The sequence below is a fragment of the Nerophis lumbriciformis genome, linkage group LG24 (assembly GCF_033978685.3).
Source record: "Nerophis lumbriciformis linkage group LG24, RoL_Nlum_v2.1, whole genome shotgun sequence".
Classification (NCBI taxonomy): domain Eukaryota; kingdom Metazoa; phylum Chordata; class Actinopteri; order Syngnathiformes; family Syngnathidae; genus Nerophis; species Nerophis lumbriciformis.
In genome coordinates, this window is record NC_084571.2 from 36,047,170 (window position 1) to 36,065,000 (window position 17,831).

The 17,831-nt window shown below is 39.3% G+C and overlaps 1 protein-coding gene across 1 annotated transcript in view; it reads left to right on the forward strand.

Moving 5' to 3' along the window:
• stxbp2 (syntaxin binding protein 2) overlaps positions 1-12,757 on the forward strand; it is a 60,183-nt gene extending 47,426 nt beyond the window's left edge. Inside the window, exons 16-19 of the mRNA XM_061982046.2 lie at positions 5,022-5,120; positions 5,209-5,294; positions 12,105-12,262; positions 12,351-12,757. Of these exons, the coding sequence (XP_061838030.2) occupies positions 5,022-5,120; positions 5,209-5,294; positions 12,105-12,262; positions 12,351-12,457 (450 nt within the window). The 3' untranslated portion in view covers positions 12,458-12,757. The remainder of the gene's footprint in view (positions 1-5,021; positions 5,121-5,208; positions 5,295-12,104; positions 12,263-12,350) is intronic.
• Positions 12,758-17,831: the final 5,074 nt, after the last annotated feature.

A 17,831-nucleotide genomic window follows, 5' to 3' on the forward strand; every position in this document is an offset into this window, starting at 1 on the left:
GAATCCGTCCCTGTTCGTGTTGTTACACCCTCCGACAACACACCGACGAGGCATGATGTATATATTGACGCTTACATAGGTCTGGTGATAATGTTCCCGTTTAAACTCAGGGGTGTCCAAAATATGGCCCAGGGGGCATTTGCAGTCAACAGCACAAGTTTTTTTGTCGAAAGAAAATCAATCAAAAAAACAACAGTAAAAAGAGAAAAAAAAGACACCAATAACAATCATATGCTTTCTTTCAATAATTCAATACAGTTATTCTGACAAGGTGGGTACAAACTAACATCCTTTTGTGTCTTTCTCGCCATCTCCGGGTCTATGTTGAATATCAAAGTTGACCAACTTCTCAGTTTATGCCCACAACCTTCTACTATGCAGGCGAGAGGCATGATTAAACATCTAGAATGAACTTGGAGGCGATTCAGCAGCTCACCATATATATATATATATATATATATATATATATATATATATATATATATATATATATATATATATATATATATATATATATATATACGGGACGGTATAGCTCGGTTGGTAGAGCGGCCGTGCCAGCAACTTGAGGGTTGCAGGTTCGATCCCCACTTCCGCCATCCTAGTCACTGCCGTTGTGTTCTTGGGCAAGACACTTTACCCACCTGCTCCCAGTGCCACCCACACTGGTTTAAATGTAACTTAGATATTGGGTTTCACAATGTAAAGCGCTTTGAGTCACTCGAGAAAAAGCGCTATATAAATATAATTCACAAATTCACATAATTAGGGCCCGCAAGGCCCATTGTAAAAGGAATCCCAACGGGAGTCCTTTTACAATGGGACAGAGGACCCTATTGTTATTGTAGCGTTTTATTCTTTCTTTCTTTATTATTCTTCCGCCGCCTCTTTGAGCTGTAATTTGACCCACTTAACATGCTTCAAAACTCACCATATTTGACCCACACATCAGGACCTGCGAAAATTGCCTTTTAATAAAAAAACCAAACCCCAAAACTCAAAATTGCGCTCTAGCGCCCCCTAGGAAAAGAAAAAAACTAAACTGCCTGTAACTCCCACTAGGAATGTCGTAGAGACATGAAACAAAAACCTCTATGTAGGTCTGACTTAGACCTAGATTTTGCGTTCTCGGGCAAAAATCAACAGGAAGTTGGCAATTCCCCCTTCAAGACAAAAATGTACTAAAAACAGTCACTTTTGCCTCTTTGAGCTGTAATTTGACCCCCTTAACATGCTTCAAAACTCACCAAACTGAACACACACATCAGGACTGGCAAAAATTGCCATCTAATAAAAAAACCTAACTCCAACTCTCAAAATTGCGCTCTAGCGCAATTTTGGAATAAAACGCAGACAAAACTGCTCCTCAGAAGAAAAAAATGACAAAACTGCCTGTAACTCCCACTGGGAAGGTCGGAGAGACATGAAACACTTCTATGTAGGTCTCACTTAGACCTACATTTCATAGATTGACAACCCCCAGCAAAAATCAACAGGAAGTTTGCAATCCCCCCTTCAAAACAAAATGTTTGTAAAAACCGGTCACCTTTCTTCAAACATTATCTCCTCTGAGCGCGTTTGTCGTTTTGGCTTTAAACTAACACAGGAGAGAGATTGAACCCTTCTGATTAAAATTTGACCAAAGAGTTTTGATTACTGCTCCGGTTTTGATTTTACGAGCCTTCAAAGAACCGTTGCGCTGATGCTGCTGCGCTGCTGCCGTCGCAAGATGGCTGCTTAAAAGCAGGAAGCACCAGCGTGCCCACACAATGCAGACAAGGTAGGTACACGAGACAAAAGTATTGGGACACTTATGACTACCACTGGACAAAAGTATTGGGACACTTAGGACTACAACTGGACAAAAATATTGGGACACTTCGGACTAGCACCGGCCAAATATGCGGGCCCGACCAACGCTGCTTGCAGCTTTAATTCACATATGTATTATGTCAACAGCTGCATAAGCTAGTTACCTCTAAAAGTAGTTCCTCTGTGTTAAACGCTTATAATACACACCACCACTAATACGTGATTCATTTTTAGGTCACAACATGTGCTGTTGGCAGTTTTTGGATGTTTTTATGGGTGCAAGAGAGTACTCCCGTTAGCTGCATCTCAGACTTTCCGTATTTAACAACTTAGAATGCTTAAAGGGGAACATTATCACCAGACCTATGTAAGCGTCAATATATACCTTGATGTTGCAGAAAAAAGACCATCCATCCATCTTCTTCCGCTTATCCGAGGTCAGGTCGCGGGGGCAGCAGCCTAAGCAGGGAAGCCCAGACTTCCCTCTCCCCAGCCACTTCGTCCAGCTCTTCCTGTGGGACCCCGAGGCGTTCCCAGGCCAGCCGGGAGACATAGTCTTCCCAACGTGTCCTGGGTCTTCCCCGCGGCCTCCTGCCGGTCGGACGTGCCCTGAACACCTCCCTAGGGAGGCGTTCGGGTGGCATCCTGACCAGATGCCCGAACCACCTCATCTGGCTCCTCTCGATGTGGAGGAGCAGCGGCTTTACTTTGAGCTCCTCCCGCAGGGCAGAGCTTCTCACCCTATCTCTAAGGGAGAGCCCCGCCACCCGGCGGAGGAAACTCATTTCGGCCGCTTGTACCCGTGATCTTGTCCTTTCGGTCATAACCCAAAGCTCATGACCATAGGTGAGGATGGGAACGTAGATCGACCGGTAAATTGAGAGCTTTGCCTTCCGGCTCAGCTCCTTCTTCACCACAACGGATCGATACAGCGTCCGCATTACTGAAGACGCCGCACCGATCCGCCTGCCGATCTCACCATCCACTCTTCCCTCACTCGTGAACAAGACTCCGAGGTACTTGAACTCCTCCACTTGGGGCAAGATCTCCTCCCCAACACGGAGATGGCACTCCACCCTTTTCCGGGCGAGAACCATGGACTCGGACTTGGAGGTGCTGATTCTCATCCCAGTCGCTTCACACTCAGCTGCGAACCGATCCAGTGAGAGCTGAAGATCCTGGCCAGATGAAGCCAGCAGGACCACATCATCTGCAAAAAAGCAGAGACCTAATCCTCACCGCTAATACTCGATTCATTTTTAGGTCACAACATGTGCTGTTGGCAGTTTTTGGATGTTTTTATGGGTGCAAGAGAGTACTCCCGTTAGCTGCATCTCAGACTTTCCGTATTTAACAACTTAGAATGCTTAAAGGGGAACATTATCACCAGACCTATGTAAGCGTCAATATATACCTTGATGTTGCAGAAAAAAGACCATATATTTTTTTAACCGATATCCGAACTCTAAATGGCGGCATGGCGTAGTGGGTAGAGCAACCGTGCCAGAAACCTGAGGGTTGCTGGTTCGCTCCCCGCCTCTTATCATCCAAAAAAAATCGCTGCCGTTGTGTCCTTGGGCGGGACACTTCACCCTTTGCCCCCGGTGCCACTCACACCGGTGAATTGAATGATGAATGATAGGTGGTGGTCGGAGGGGCCATTGGCGCAAATTGCAGCCACGTCAGTCTACTCCAGGGCAGCTGTGGCTATGAAAGTAGCTTACCACCACCAGGTGTGAATGATGGGTTCTACATGTAAAGCGACTTTGGGTACTTAGAAAAGCGCTATATAAATCCCAGTTATTTTTTATTATTATTATTATTATTTTTTATTTATTTATTTTTTTAAATGGGTGAATTTTGGCGAATTAAACGCCTTTCTATTATTCGCTCTCGGAGCGTTGTGACGTCACATCGGGAAGCAATCCGCCATTTTCTCACTTTCGTCGATGTGTTGTCGGAGGGTGTAACAACACGAACAGGGACGGATTCAAGTTGCACCGGTGGCCCAAAGATGCGAAAGTGGCAAGAAATTGGACAAAATTTGTTCAAAATACGAGGGTGTGGGGAAAGCCGACGAAATGGTCAGTCGTTTGTTCCGCACACTTTATCGACGAAAGCTATGCTACGACAGAGATGGCAAGAATGTGTGGATATCCTGCGACACTCAAAGCAGATGCTGACATCAACTCCAAAACTGGACAGATCAGCTTTCAGGAAAAGAGAGCGGATGAGGGTATGTCTACAGAATATATTAATTGATGAAAACTTTATTCGTTACTCGCGGTTTTACTTAAATTATTATACATAAACTGTGTTTACCAATAATTTAGCTTAAAAACATTTATTTTTTTCAATCATTCGAGTACATTCGGGTAGTCTTGTGTAATGCAGTATTTTGTGTCTATTTAGGTATGGTTAACCTGAGTGCTGAAATCGTGGAAAAATATATGTTCTTAGCGCGCCTGAAATGGGCTGTCTGCACTCTCAAAGTGCATGTTGTTGCCAAATGTATTTCATATGCTGTAAACCTACTTCATAGTTGTTAGTTTCCTTTAATGCCAAACAAACACATACCAATCGTTGGTTAGAAGGCGATCGCCGAATTCGTCCTCGCTTTCTCTCGTGTCGTATTTCGTCGGTTTCGCTTGCATACGGTTCAAACCGATATGGCTCAATAACTTCAGTTTCTTCTTCAATTTCGTTTTCGCTACCTGCCTCCACACCACAACCATCCGTTTCAATACATGCGTAATCTGTTGAATCGCTTAAGCCGCTGAAATCCGAGTCTGAATCCGAGCTAATGTCGCTATAATTTGCTGTTCTATCCGCCATGTTTGTTTGTATTGGCATCACTATGTGACGTCACAGGAAAATGGACGAGTGTATATAACGATGGTTAAAATCAGGCACTTTGAAGCTTTTTTTAGGGATATTGCGTGATGGGTAAAATTTTGAAAAAAACTTCGAAAAATAAAATAAGCCACTGGGAACTGATTTTTAATGGTTTTAACCCTTCTGAAATTGTGATAATGTTCCGCTTTAAAAAAAGAAAAACGTGTTCTTGTCTTACGTGTGAATGATAGGCAAAGTTCCCCTTTCTGTTTCATTGTTAGTTCTAATAAAAATGCATACACAAAAACAACATTGTAGCACTTACTAAACTAAGATTGCTTGGAATAAATTAAAAGAAGTTGATTTTGTTTCAGGGCAGCAATGCTGGTGCGTCGCTGCCAGAGCGCAAACAGCGGACAGAGAGCACCTACCAGCTCTCTCGATGGACACCCGTCCTCAAAGACATCATGGAGGTAAACAAAGGCCAACATGCAGAATCTGGATTTTGCAGAAAGTTCTGAAGTCTTGCGTTATGTCCTTTTTTTGCCTTTTTGCCCCCAGAATGCCATCGATGACAAGCTGGACAAGCGTCAGTGGCCGTACATATCTGAACCCGCCCCCGTCAGCAACACCCACATTCCAGTCAGGTGGGTCGTCATTGTTTTTGGAACATTCCTCTCCCTCTTTCAAATTACCGTATTTTCTGGACCACAGGGCGCACTGCTAATGAGCGGGTCTAGTCAGGTCTATTTTCATACAAAAGGCACACCGGATTATAAGGCGTATTAAAGGAGTCATATTATTATGATTTTTTTTCTAAATGTAAAAGACTTCCTTGTGGTCTACATAACATGTAATGGTGGTTCTTTGGTCAAAATGTTGCATAGATGATGTTTTACAGATCATCTTCAAGTCGCTTGTCACTGATGACATCCATTAAAGGGGAACATGATCACAATTTCAGAATTGTTAAAACCATTAAAAATCAGTTCCCAGTGGTTTATTTTATTTTTCGAAGTTTTTTTCAAAATTTTACCCATCACGCAATATCCCTAAAAAAAAAGCTTCAAAGTGCCTGATTTTAACCATCGTTATAAACACCCGTCCATTTTCCTGTGACGTCACATAGTGAAGCCAACACAAACAAACATGGCGGAAAGAACAGCAAGCTATAGCGACATTAGCTCGGATTCAGACTCGGATTTCAGCGGCTTAAGCGATTCAACAGATTACGCATGTATTGAAACGGATGGTTGTAGTGTGGAGGCAGGTGGCGAAAACGAAATTGAAGAAGAAACTGAAGCTATTGAGCCATATCGGTTTGAACCGTATGCAAGCGAAACCGACGAAAACGACACAAGAGAAAGCGAGGACGAATTCGGCGATCGCCTTCTAACCAACGATTGGTATGTGTTTGTTTGGCATTAAAGGAAACTAACAACTATGAACTAGGTTTACAGCATATGAAATACATTTGGCAACAACATGCACTTCGAGAGCGCAGGCAGCCCAATTTTCATCAATTAATATATTCTGTAGACATACCCTCATCCGCGCTCTTTTCCTGAAAGCTGATCTGTCCAGTTTTGGAGTTGATGTCAGCAGGCCAGGGAAGCTAGGGTCGATAGGGGGTTTAGCTCGCTCGTCTGTGGGAACAAACTGCCGCCATTGCTTGCCGTGCTACCGAGGTCCTTTGTCCCTGAATTGCTCACACATTCCGGCAGATTCAATGGGGGTCTGGCGGCAGATTTCTTTGACTTTATCGTTGGAAATGCATCTGCTTTGAGTGTCGCAGGATATCCACACATTCTTGCCATCTCTGTCGTAGCATAGCTTTCGTCGGTAAAGTGTGCGGAACAAACGTCCAATTTCTTGCCACTTTTGCATCTTTGGGCCACTGGTGCAACTTGAATCCGTCCCTGTTGGTGTTGTTACACCCTCCGACAACACACCGACGAGGCATGATGTCTCCAAGGTACGGAAAACAGTCGAAAAAACGGAAAATAACAGAGCTGATTTGACTCGGCGTTTGAGAAAATGGCGGATTGCTTCCCGATGTGACGCCACGTTGTGACGTCATCGCTCCAAGAGCGAATATTAGAAAGGCGTTTAATTCGCCAAAATTCACCCATTTAGAGTTCGGAAATCGGTTAAAAAAATATATGGTGTTTTTTCTGCCACATCAAGGTATATATTGACGCTTACATAGGTCTGGTGATAATGTTCCCCTTTAAACAAGACAAGAAGCAAAGAATCAAACAGAGGCAGAATTCAATTTTGCTCAATTGAGGAGAAATGTGTCAACCTGTAACCTCTTACAATTACACCCACGCTCTGGCGAAAGATTGTACGCCACCTCTTTTTATCTGGAGTTTCCCTGTTTACATAACAACATCTGTTTTGTTTCTAAAGGAATGGGAAGTATGTAAACAGTCATTGTTTTCAGTCACATTAACACAAAAGAAAAAGATGCCTCGGGCTTGGGCTGGTCCTGGCTTCAGCCTGGGCAGGTCTTTGATGACAATAGATAACCCCCTCCCGTCTCCTCCCATCGTACACGATGGAATTTTCCAAGCCTTTGCTTGGTGCAACAAAAACAGCCTCTTGTCTGTTCATTGGGAACTCAGAACGGAAAGTTTTTTGATAATTTACATACAATTTTTCTGACACGCTTTCTGACAGTCGCTTCAGGATGCGCCGTTTTGTGGGCGGTCTTATTTACCTGGCTCACCTTCGACAACCTCCTACGCTCACCTATGGTCATGAAGTGTGTGTCATGACCGAAAGAATAAGATCGAGGATACAAGCGGCCGAAATTAGTCTCCTCGGAAGGGTGGCTGGCATCTCCCTTAGAGATAGGGTGAGAAGTTCAGTCACCCGAGAGAGACTCGGAGTAGAGCCGCTGCTCCTTCGCTTGGAAAAGAGCCAGCTTAGGTGGTTCGGGCATCTCGTGCGGATGCCCTCATGAGCGTCTCCCTAGGGAGGTCCTCGTTGCACGTCCCACTGGGAGGAGACCCTGCGGCAGGCCAAGGACCAGATGGGGGGGGATTACATCTCCTCTCTGGCCTGGGAAAGCTTCGGGATTCCCCAGGAGGAAGTTGCTAATGTTGCTCTGGAGAGGGAAGTCTGGTGGTGTCTGCTGGAGCTGTTGTCCCCACGACCCGAAAATGGATGGACCTTCGACAGCGTCTTCTCCCCGTCATTTTTGTTGTAGCGTGCAAGGACGGGAGTGGAAGAAGTGTTAAAAGATGGAGCTAACTGTTTTAATGACATTCAGACTTTACTTCAATCAATAACGGAGCAGCATCTCCTCATCCGTGGCTCACTAGTGCAACAACAACGCCGTAAATGTGTACCGTGAAAAACCGTCCTACCGGAACTCTCTAATAACTAAAGTTCCTTGGGTGAATAATGTAAACTCACTACACCGGTATGTTTTAGCCCTTCCACAGCTAGATATAAGTTAGAACTTTACGCTACTTTATATTAGAAATGGCAACAGCAGAGGGTGAATGCCCCATAACAAGAAGATAGTGAAAAAGAAGAAGCATCGGCGGACGTGCACAAAATTTTAGGACTTATGCAGATCTCAAATACAGATCAGCAGTTACCAGAAGGTAAGAAAAGTTGGTTTTGCACAATATTGTGAAACAAAACACCAGATAATATGTCTGCAAATGGGTGCCATTTTGCGGTCCTTATACACACACACCATAGTCATCATCGGCGGTCACTCGAAGCGAGTATGACGATCCTCCTGGTAGGTGGTTATCCCTTTATGGAGGATGCCTGTGCGTGACTTTGTTTAACGTGGGGAGACTGGTGCACAGACAGTCACCACACGATCCTTGACAGATCCGAGTCAGAGTCCAGTGGCATGGAGTCCAAGACGACTGGGGACCCTTTTCTGCTGCAGCCTTCATCCGCCATCGCAGCCATTGTGATGCTCCATAGGGTTAGCAATCATCCTCCGCCTGTTCCACCGTTGAGGTCTTGGGTTGTTATTTCCCCATAACTGGGCCCACGTGGATGTGGGGGTGCCTTCTTCCGCCATCGCAGCCGTTGTGGTGGTTCTTACATCTACCGTCTTCCGCCTGCTCCGCCGTTGAGGTCTTCACCGTATCCTTGGCTAGGGGGCAGTCAGGTACTAGGCCTTTGCCAAGGGCCACCTGGGGTAACAGTAGTAAAGGGGTTAACCTCCTAGTGCCCCAAGACCCCTTAGAGCATACTTGCCAACCCTCCCGGATTTTTTGGGAGACTCCCGAAATTCAGCGCCTCTCCCAAAAACCTCCCGGGACAAATTTTCTCCCAAAAATCTCCCGAAATTCAAGCGGAGCTGGAGGCCACGCCCCCTCCAGCTTCATGCGGACCTGAGTGACGTGTTGACAGCCTGTTCACACGTCCGCTTTCCCACAATATAAACAGCTAATGATCGAGGGCGAGTTCTTGGTTTCTTATGTGGGTTTATTGTTAGGCAGTTTCATTAACGTCCTCCCAGCGCGGTAACAACACACAACAACAGCAGTCAAGTTTTCGTCTACCGTAAAGCAGTTCGTCTGCCGTAAACAGCAATGTTGTGACACTTTTAAACAGGACAATACTGCCATCTACTGTACATGCATATGTGACCCACTCATAATGTGTCACATTTTTGTGTTGATTTATTTATTTTATTTTGTGGTTTGAATTCATTTTTGGAGCTGTCATTACACATTTATCAGTATTCACATTGGTCAATAGGGGGCAGTAGGGCGTTTCTTCCCAATTGAATGCTATCACCTGCAGACCGGAAGTGTCTTGTCATTCTGATGAGCGCGACCAGTCTGTGAACAATTGAAACGTCCTGTGTGCTTTTTCCTCCTGTATAACAGGTTAGTTTTGGTGAATCAACTCACTGAATAATATCCATGTGATCTTTATAAGTTCAAGTACACATTCTGATGGTGGAGCCTAACTCTAAAGTGTTTGTGAGTTGTAGTTTGTATTTGTGAATGAATCCAGCGCACAGCAGCAGTAATCAATACAAAAAGGCGACGTGAGTGCGCAATGTTTATATAGGAACTTCTGATCCTAATTCAGACTCCCAAATTAGAGCTCCCGTTTTCTTATTGATTTTATAATGTATATTTGTATAATGTGTGTGTTCTGAAATAGTGACAGAGAATAGAACAAGGATGGACAATTCAACCCTTAACTCAACAATGAGTAGATGAGTGTTATGTGTGTGTATATGTGTAAATAAATGAACACTGAAATTCAAGTATTTATTTTATATATATATATATATATATATATATATATATATATATATATATATATATATATATATATATGTGTGTAATAAAAAAAAAAATAAATAAAAAAAAAAAAATAAATAAATATATATATATATATAGCTAGAATTAACTGAAAGTCAAGTATTTCTTATATATATCTTAACCACGCCCCCACCTCCCGAAATCGGAGGTCTCAAGGTTGGCAAGTATGCCTTAGAGGAGCCTCCACTGCCGGATGCACTTTAACGTCATGCCCAGGACAAACACCATAGTAGTACTTGTATCTCTGACTACGGTAGCCGTAATGGGCCGACAATCCATCAAGCGGTGCGGCTTCAAAGTCATACTAAAACATTTTGGACAGTTTTTTGAGTGCCGTGTGTAATGTTCTTTATTTTCAATGGAACATTTAAAGTTTTGGTGTTGTTTACTGCCGTCATATTGCAGTCTACACATATCTCTTATGTGTGACTGCCATCTACTGGTCACACTTATCGTTACACCATGTACCAAATAAAATTGCTTTGTGGTGGGTAAGCACAACCAGAATTATTCCGTACATTAGGCCATACTTGCCAACCCTCCCGGATTTTCCGGGAGACTCCCGAAATTCAGCGCCTCTCCCGAAAACCTCCCGGGACAAATTTTCTCCCGAAAATCTCCCGAAATTCAGGCGGACTCAGGTCCTCCACAATATCAAAAAGCGTACCTGCCCAATCACGTAATAACTGTAGAATGATGGAGGGCGAGTTCTTGGTTTCTTATGTGGGTTTATTGTTAGGCAGTTTCATTAACGTCCTCCCAGCGTGGCAACAACACTCAACAACAGCAGTCACTTTTTTGTATACCATAAAGCAGTTCGTCTGCCGTAAACAGCAATGTTGTGACACTCTTAAACAGGACAATACTGCCATCTAGTGCATTTGATGAAAGCACTTTTGTGCGTGCCACACATCAATGCATATCAGAGAGGGTGTTCAGCATGGTTCGAAAAATAGTGACAGAGAATAGAACAAGGATGGACAATTCAACTCTTAACTCAACAATGAGTAGATGAGTGTTATGTGTGTGTATATGTGTAAATAAATGAACACTGAAATTCAAGTATTTATTATATATATATATATATATATATATATATATATATATATAATAAAATATATATATATTTATATATAATAAAACAAATAAATGAATATATATATCTAGAATTCACTGAACGTCAAGTATTTCTTATTTTTATATATATATATATATATATATATATATATATATATATATATATATATATATATATAAAATACTTGACTTGGTGGATTCTAGCTGTAAATATACTCCTCCCCTTTTAGCCACGCCCCCGTCCCAACCCCACCACGCCCACCCCCTCCCCCCACCTCCCGAAATCGGAGGTCTCAAGGTTGGCAAGTATGCATTAGGCGCACCAGATTATAATTCGCACTGTCGATTTTTTTTTTCCCCCAACTTTTTTTATTGGCATTTTCAAACAGACAGAAAAAAGTACAAGTCAAAACAGTACAATTTTAAAGACAGTAAATGATTCACACCCTTTCCCTTAAAACCCAAACCACCCACCCACCCTCCCACCCCACTCAGGTCCCACTAACGAGGGACAAATGGCGCAATTGTGTAACAAGTAAGACGACAAAGACAGACACATTCTCTCACACACACACACACACACATACGCGGCCAGAGACAGACAGATATATATATAAAAAAATATATATATATATTCGCACTGTCGATTTTTGAGGAAATGAAAGGATTTTAAGTGCACTTTATAGTCTGAAAGATACGGTAATCAACTGAGGGGGGGTCACAGACAGAGATAATTTTTTTTAGCAAAGTCAAAGCTTTTATCCCTGTAACTAAGTCCTAGCAGAGCCTTTTGAGGGCAGAAGAAGTGAGGAGAGAGCTTAAAAGGTGAAAATAAGACCGTTTTTTTGCTTTGAATGCTCTGTATAATCCCGCAGGGAATTCCCATCTCGATGGTGTTTACGGACCTGGCGGGTTCAACTCTTAATCTGAGTAATGCACAATGCTTGTGCACTTCCTGTCGAGCAAAGTGCAGGGTCACACCCGAGCAGTCGTCAAAATAGCCTGTTATGTAAAACGCGTGTTATGATTTTTCTCATTTCTAAGGACTTTTCCTCCCTGCAGTGCTCGTGTTGGACAGTGGCACAATAACAAACCCCCCGCAGAATATCACACCGGGCCAAGGCTCATTATCTTCGTGGTTGGCGGGGTGACCCACTCTGAGATGCGTTCGGCCTATGAAGTCAGTCGCGCCAGTGGCGGCAAATGGGAAGTAGTGATTGGTAAGCCATTCAGTTGCTTGTCTTACTACAACTGGCCTGTCTATTACGATTTTATTAAGGAAAACCATTCGGTCGCCCATCTGAGCAGGTTCATCGCACATCCTGACTCCGACCAGATTCCTGGATGATCTCAAGAGTCTGGACCAGGTTCCTAATCCACTTTGTGAAGATAACGTCGACCCTAACAAAGGATGAAGGTTTTACGTCACAGCACAATATTCACTGTTCTATGAAGATACTTCTTTTCCTGTAAAAGTAGTTCTGTACACTGATTTAAAGTATTCACATTTTAATTACTGTACTAGCCTCAGTGCTGCAAAATAGGAGCACATCACTCTTAGGATCCTTGCAAGATACCGTAAATCAAAGCTCTGTTGCTGTAACTGCTGTCTTTAAAGAGTGTGCACATTGATTGACCTAACATATAGCTGGAATGTGGTGGCTCTTTGTTTCTTTCTTGTGTGTAAAAACATGTAATAAAAGAAGCAATATTTACCCCCTGCTGCACTGCAAAAAGTCAGTGTTCGAAAACAAGAAAAAATTAAAGCTGCAAGCAGCGTTGGTCGGGCCCGCGTATTTGGCAGGTGCTAGTCCTAAGTGTCCCAATACTTTTGTACAGTTTTAGTCCCAAGTGTCCCAATACTTTTGTCAAGTTGTAGTCCTAAGTGTCCCAATACATTTGTCCAGTGTAGGTGTCCCAATACTTTAGTTTAGTGGCAGTCCGAAGTGTCCCAATACTTTTGTCCAGTTTTAGTCCTAAGTGTCCCAATACTTTTGTCAAGTTGTAGTCCTAAGTGTCCCAATACTTTTGTCCAGTTTTAGTCCTAAGTGTCCCAATACTTTTGTCCAGTTTTAGTCCTAAGTGTCCCAATACTTTTGTCAAGTTGTAGTCCTAAGTGTCCCAATACTTTTGTCAAGTTGTAGTCCTAAGTGTCCCAATACATTTGTCCAGTGTAGGTGTCCCAATACTTTAGTTTAGTGGCAGTCCGAAGTGTCCCAATACTTTTGTCCAGTTTTAGTCCTAAGCGTCACAATACTTTTTGTCCAGTTTTAGTCCCAAGTGTCCCAAAACTTTTGTCCAAAAAAAAATACAAAAATGAGGGGTATTTTATTTGAACTAAGCAAAATTATCTGCCAATAGAACAAGAAAATGTGGCTGGTCAAGACTTTCCAAAACAAGTAAAATTAGCTAACCTCAATGAACCCCAAAATATCTTAAAATAAGTATATTCTCACTAATAACAAGTGCACGTCCGAATTTTGATTATAAGTCGCAGTATTTTTTTGATAGTTTGGCCGGGCTCCAGTGCGACTTATATATGTTTTTTTTCTTTTTATTATGCATTTTGGGCAGGTGCAACTTATACTCCAGTGCGACTTATACTCCGAAAAATACGGTAAATATTGCATGTTATTATGAATGTTAATACATGACATATATACTTACATCTTGTATATATTACATGTTATTATGAATATTATTACATGACATATACTTACATCATGTATATATTACATGTTATTATGAATGTTATTACATGACATATACTTACATCATGTATATATTACATGTTATTATGAATGTTATTACATGACATATATACTTACATCATGTATATATTACATGTTATTATGAATGTTACTACATGACATATATACTTACATTGTGTATATATTACATGTTATTATGAATGTTACTACATGACATATATACTTACATCATGTACCGTATTTTTCTGACTATAAGTCGCAGTTTTTTTTTAATAGTTTGGCCGGGCTCCAGTGCGACTTATGTTTTTTTCCTTTTTTATTATACATTTTGGGCAGGTGCAACTTATACTTCAGAGCGACTTATACTCCGAAAAATACGGTAAATATTGCATGTTATTATGAATGTTAATACATGACATATATACTTACATCATGTATATATTAGTTGTTATTATGAATGTTACTACATGACATATATACTTACATCATGTATATATTACATGTTATTATGAATGTTACTACATGACATATATACTTACATCATGTATATATTACATGTTATTATGAATGTTACTACATGACATATATACTTACATCATGTATATAATACATGTTATTATGAATGTTACTACATGACATATATACTTACATCATGTATATATTACATGTTATTATGAATGTTACTACATGACATATATACTTACATCATGTATATAATACATGTTATTATGAATGTTACTACATGACATATATACTTACATCATGTATATATTACATGTTATTATGAATGTTACTACATGACATATATACTTACATCATGTACCGTATTTTTCGGACTATAAGTCGCAGTTATTTTTAATAGTTTGGCCGGGCTCCAGTGCGACATATATATGTTTTTTTCCTTTTTTATTATGCATTTTGGGCAGGTGCGACTTATACTCCAGAGCGACTTATACTCCGAAAAATACGGTAAATATTGCATGTTATTATGAATGTTAATACATGACATATATACTTACATCATGTATATATTACATGTTATTATGAATGTTATTACATGACATATATACTTACATCATGTATATATCACATGTTATTATGAATGTTATTACATGACATATATACTTACATCTTGTATATATTACATGTTACTATGAATATTATTACATGACATATACTTACATCATGTATATATTACATGTTACTGTGAATATTACTACATTATATATATATATACTTACATCATGTATATATTACATGTTATTATGAATATTATTACATGGCATACTTACATCATGTATATATTACATGTTACTATGAATGTTACTACATTATATGTATACTTACATCATGTATATATTACATGTTATGAATATTATTACATGGCATATTTACATCATGTATATATTACATGTTATTATGAATGTTACTACATGACATATATACTTACATCATGTATATATTACATGTTATTATGAATGTTATTACATGTCATATATACTTACATCATGTATATATTACATGTTATTATTGTCATGACTTGGTCTTGGGTGTTTGCTTTTCCGGGATGCAACGGAAAGTTGGCATGGGCGAGACGGGAATTAAGGTACATGATTTATTTATTATTATCAAAAAAAAGGAATAAACGAAAAGCGCGCACAGAGGCGGAGAATAAACTATGAAACCAAAAGACTATAGCAAAAAAGTACAAACGAAAAAGCACGCACAATGGCGGAGAACAAACTATGAAACCAAAAAGACTATAAACATGGAACAAAAACTTACTTGGCTTGGACAAAAATAGTTGCATGGAGAATGGACATGGAAAGAAGTATCAGGCATGGACAGAGCATAAATGTGGTGAGGTCGTCAGCAAGACAAACTGAAAAACACTGAACTTAAATACTATAGACATGATTAACGAAAACAGGTGCGTGACTCAAGACGTGAAACAGGTGCGTGACGTGACAGGTGAAAACTAATGGGTTGCTATGGTGACAATCAAGAGTGCACAATGAGTCCAAACGTGGAACAGATGAAACTAATGGGGTAATCATGGAAACAAGACAAGGGAGTGAAAAGACAGAAACTAAAGAGTCCTATAACTAAACAAAACATGACTTAAAACAAAACATGATTACACAGACATGACAATTATGAATGTTACTACATGACATATATACTTACATCATGTATATATTACATATTATGAATGTTACTACATGACATATATATTTACATCATGTATATATTACATATTATGAATGTTACTACATGACATATATACTTACATCATGTATATATTACATGTTATTATGAATGTTACTACATGACATATATACTTACATCATGTATATATTATATGTTATGAATGTTAATACATGACATATATACTTACATCATGTATATATTACATGTTATTATGAATGTTAATACATGACATATATACTTACATCATGTATATATTGCATGTTATTATGAATGTTACTACATGACATATATACTTACATCATGTACCGTATTTTTCTGACTATAAGTTGCAGTTTTTTTTAATAGTTTGGCCGGGCTCCAGTGCGACTTATATATGTTTTTTTCCTTTTTTATTATGCATTTTGGGCAGGTGCAATTTATACTCCAGAGCGACTTATACTCCGAAAAATACGGTAAATATTGCATGTTATTATGAATGTTAATACATGACATATATACTTACATCATGTATATATTACATGTTATTATGAATGTTACTACATGACATATATACTTACATCATGTATATATTACATGTTATTATGAATATTATTACATGACATATACTTACATCATGTATATATTACATGTTAATATGAATGTTATTACATGACATATATCTTTCTTGTATATATTACATGTTATTATGAATATTATTACATGACATATACTTACATCATGTATATATTACATGTTATTATGAATGTTACTACATGACATATACTTACATCATGTATATATTGCATGTTATTATGAATGTTAATACATGACATATATACTTACATCATGTACCGTATTTTTCTGACTATAAGTCGCAGTTTTTTTTAATAGTTTGGCCGGGCTCCAGTGCGACTTATATATGTTTTTTTCCTTTTTTATTATGCATTTTGGGCAGGTGCGACTTATACTCCAGAGCGACTTATACTCCGAAAAATGCGGTAAATATTGCATGTTCTTATGAATGTTAATACATGACATATATGCTTACATCATGTATATATTACATGTTAATATGAATGTTATTACATGACATATATACTTACATCTTGTATATATTATATGTTATTATGAATATTATTACATGACATATATACTTACATCATGTATATATTGCATGTTATTATGAATGTTACTACATGACATATATACTTACATCATGTATATATTACATGTTATTATGAATGTTACTACATGACATATATACTTACATCATGTATATATTACATGTTAATATGAATGTTATTACATGACATATATACTTACATCTTGTATATATTACATGTTATTATGAATATTATTACATGGCATACTTACATCATGTATATATTACATGTTACTATGAATGTTACTACATTATATATATACTTACATCATGTATATATTACATATTATGAATGTTACTACATGACATATATACTTACATCATGTATATATTACATGTTGATATGAATGTTACTACATGACATATATACTTACATCATGTATATATTACATGTTATTATTGTCATGACTTGGTCTTGGGTGTTTGCTTTTCCGGGATGCAACGGAAAGTTGGCATGGGCGAGACGGGAATTAAGGTACATGATTTATTTATTATTATCAAAAAAAAGGAATAAACGAAAAGCGCGCACAGAGGCGGAGAATAAACTATGAAACCAAAAGACTATAGCAAAAAAGTACAAACGAAAAAGCACGCACAATGGCGGAGAACAAACTATGAAACCAAAAAGACTATAAACATGGAACAAAAACTTACTTGGCTTGGACAAAAATAGTTGCATGGAGAATGGACATGGAAAGAAGTATCAGGCATGGACAGAGCATAAAT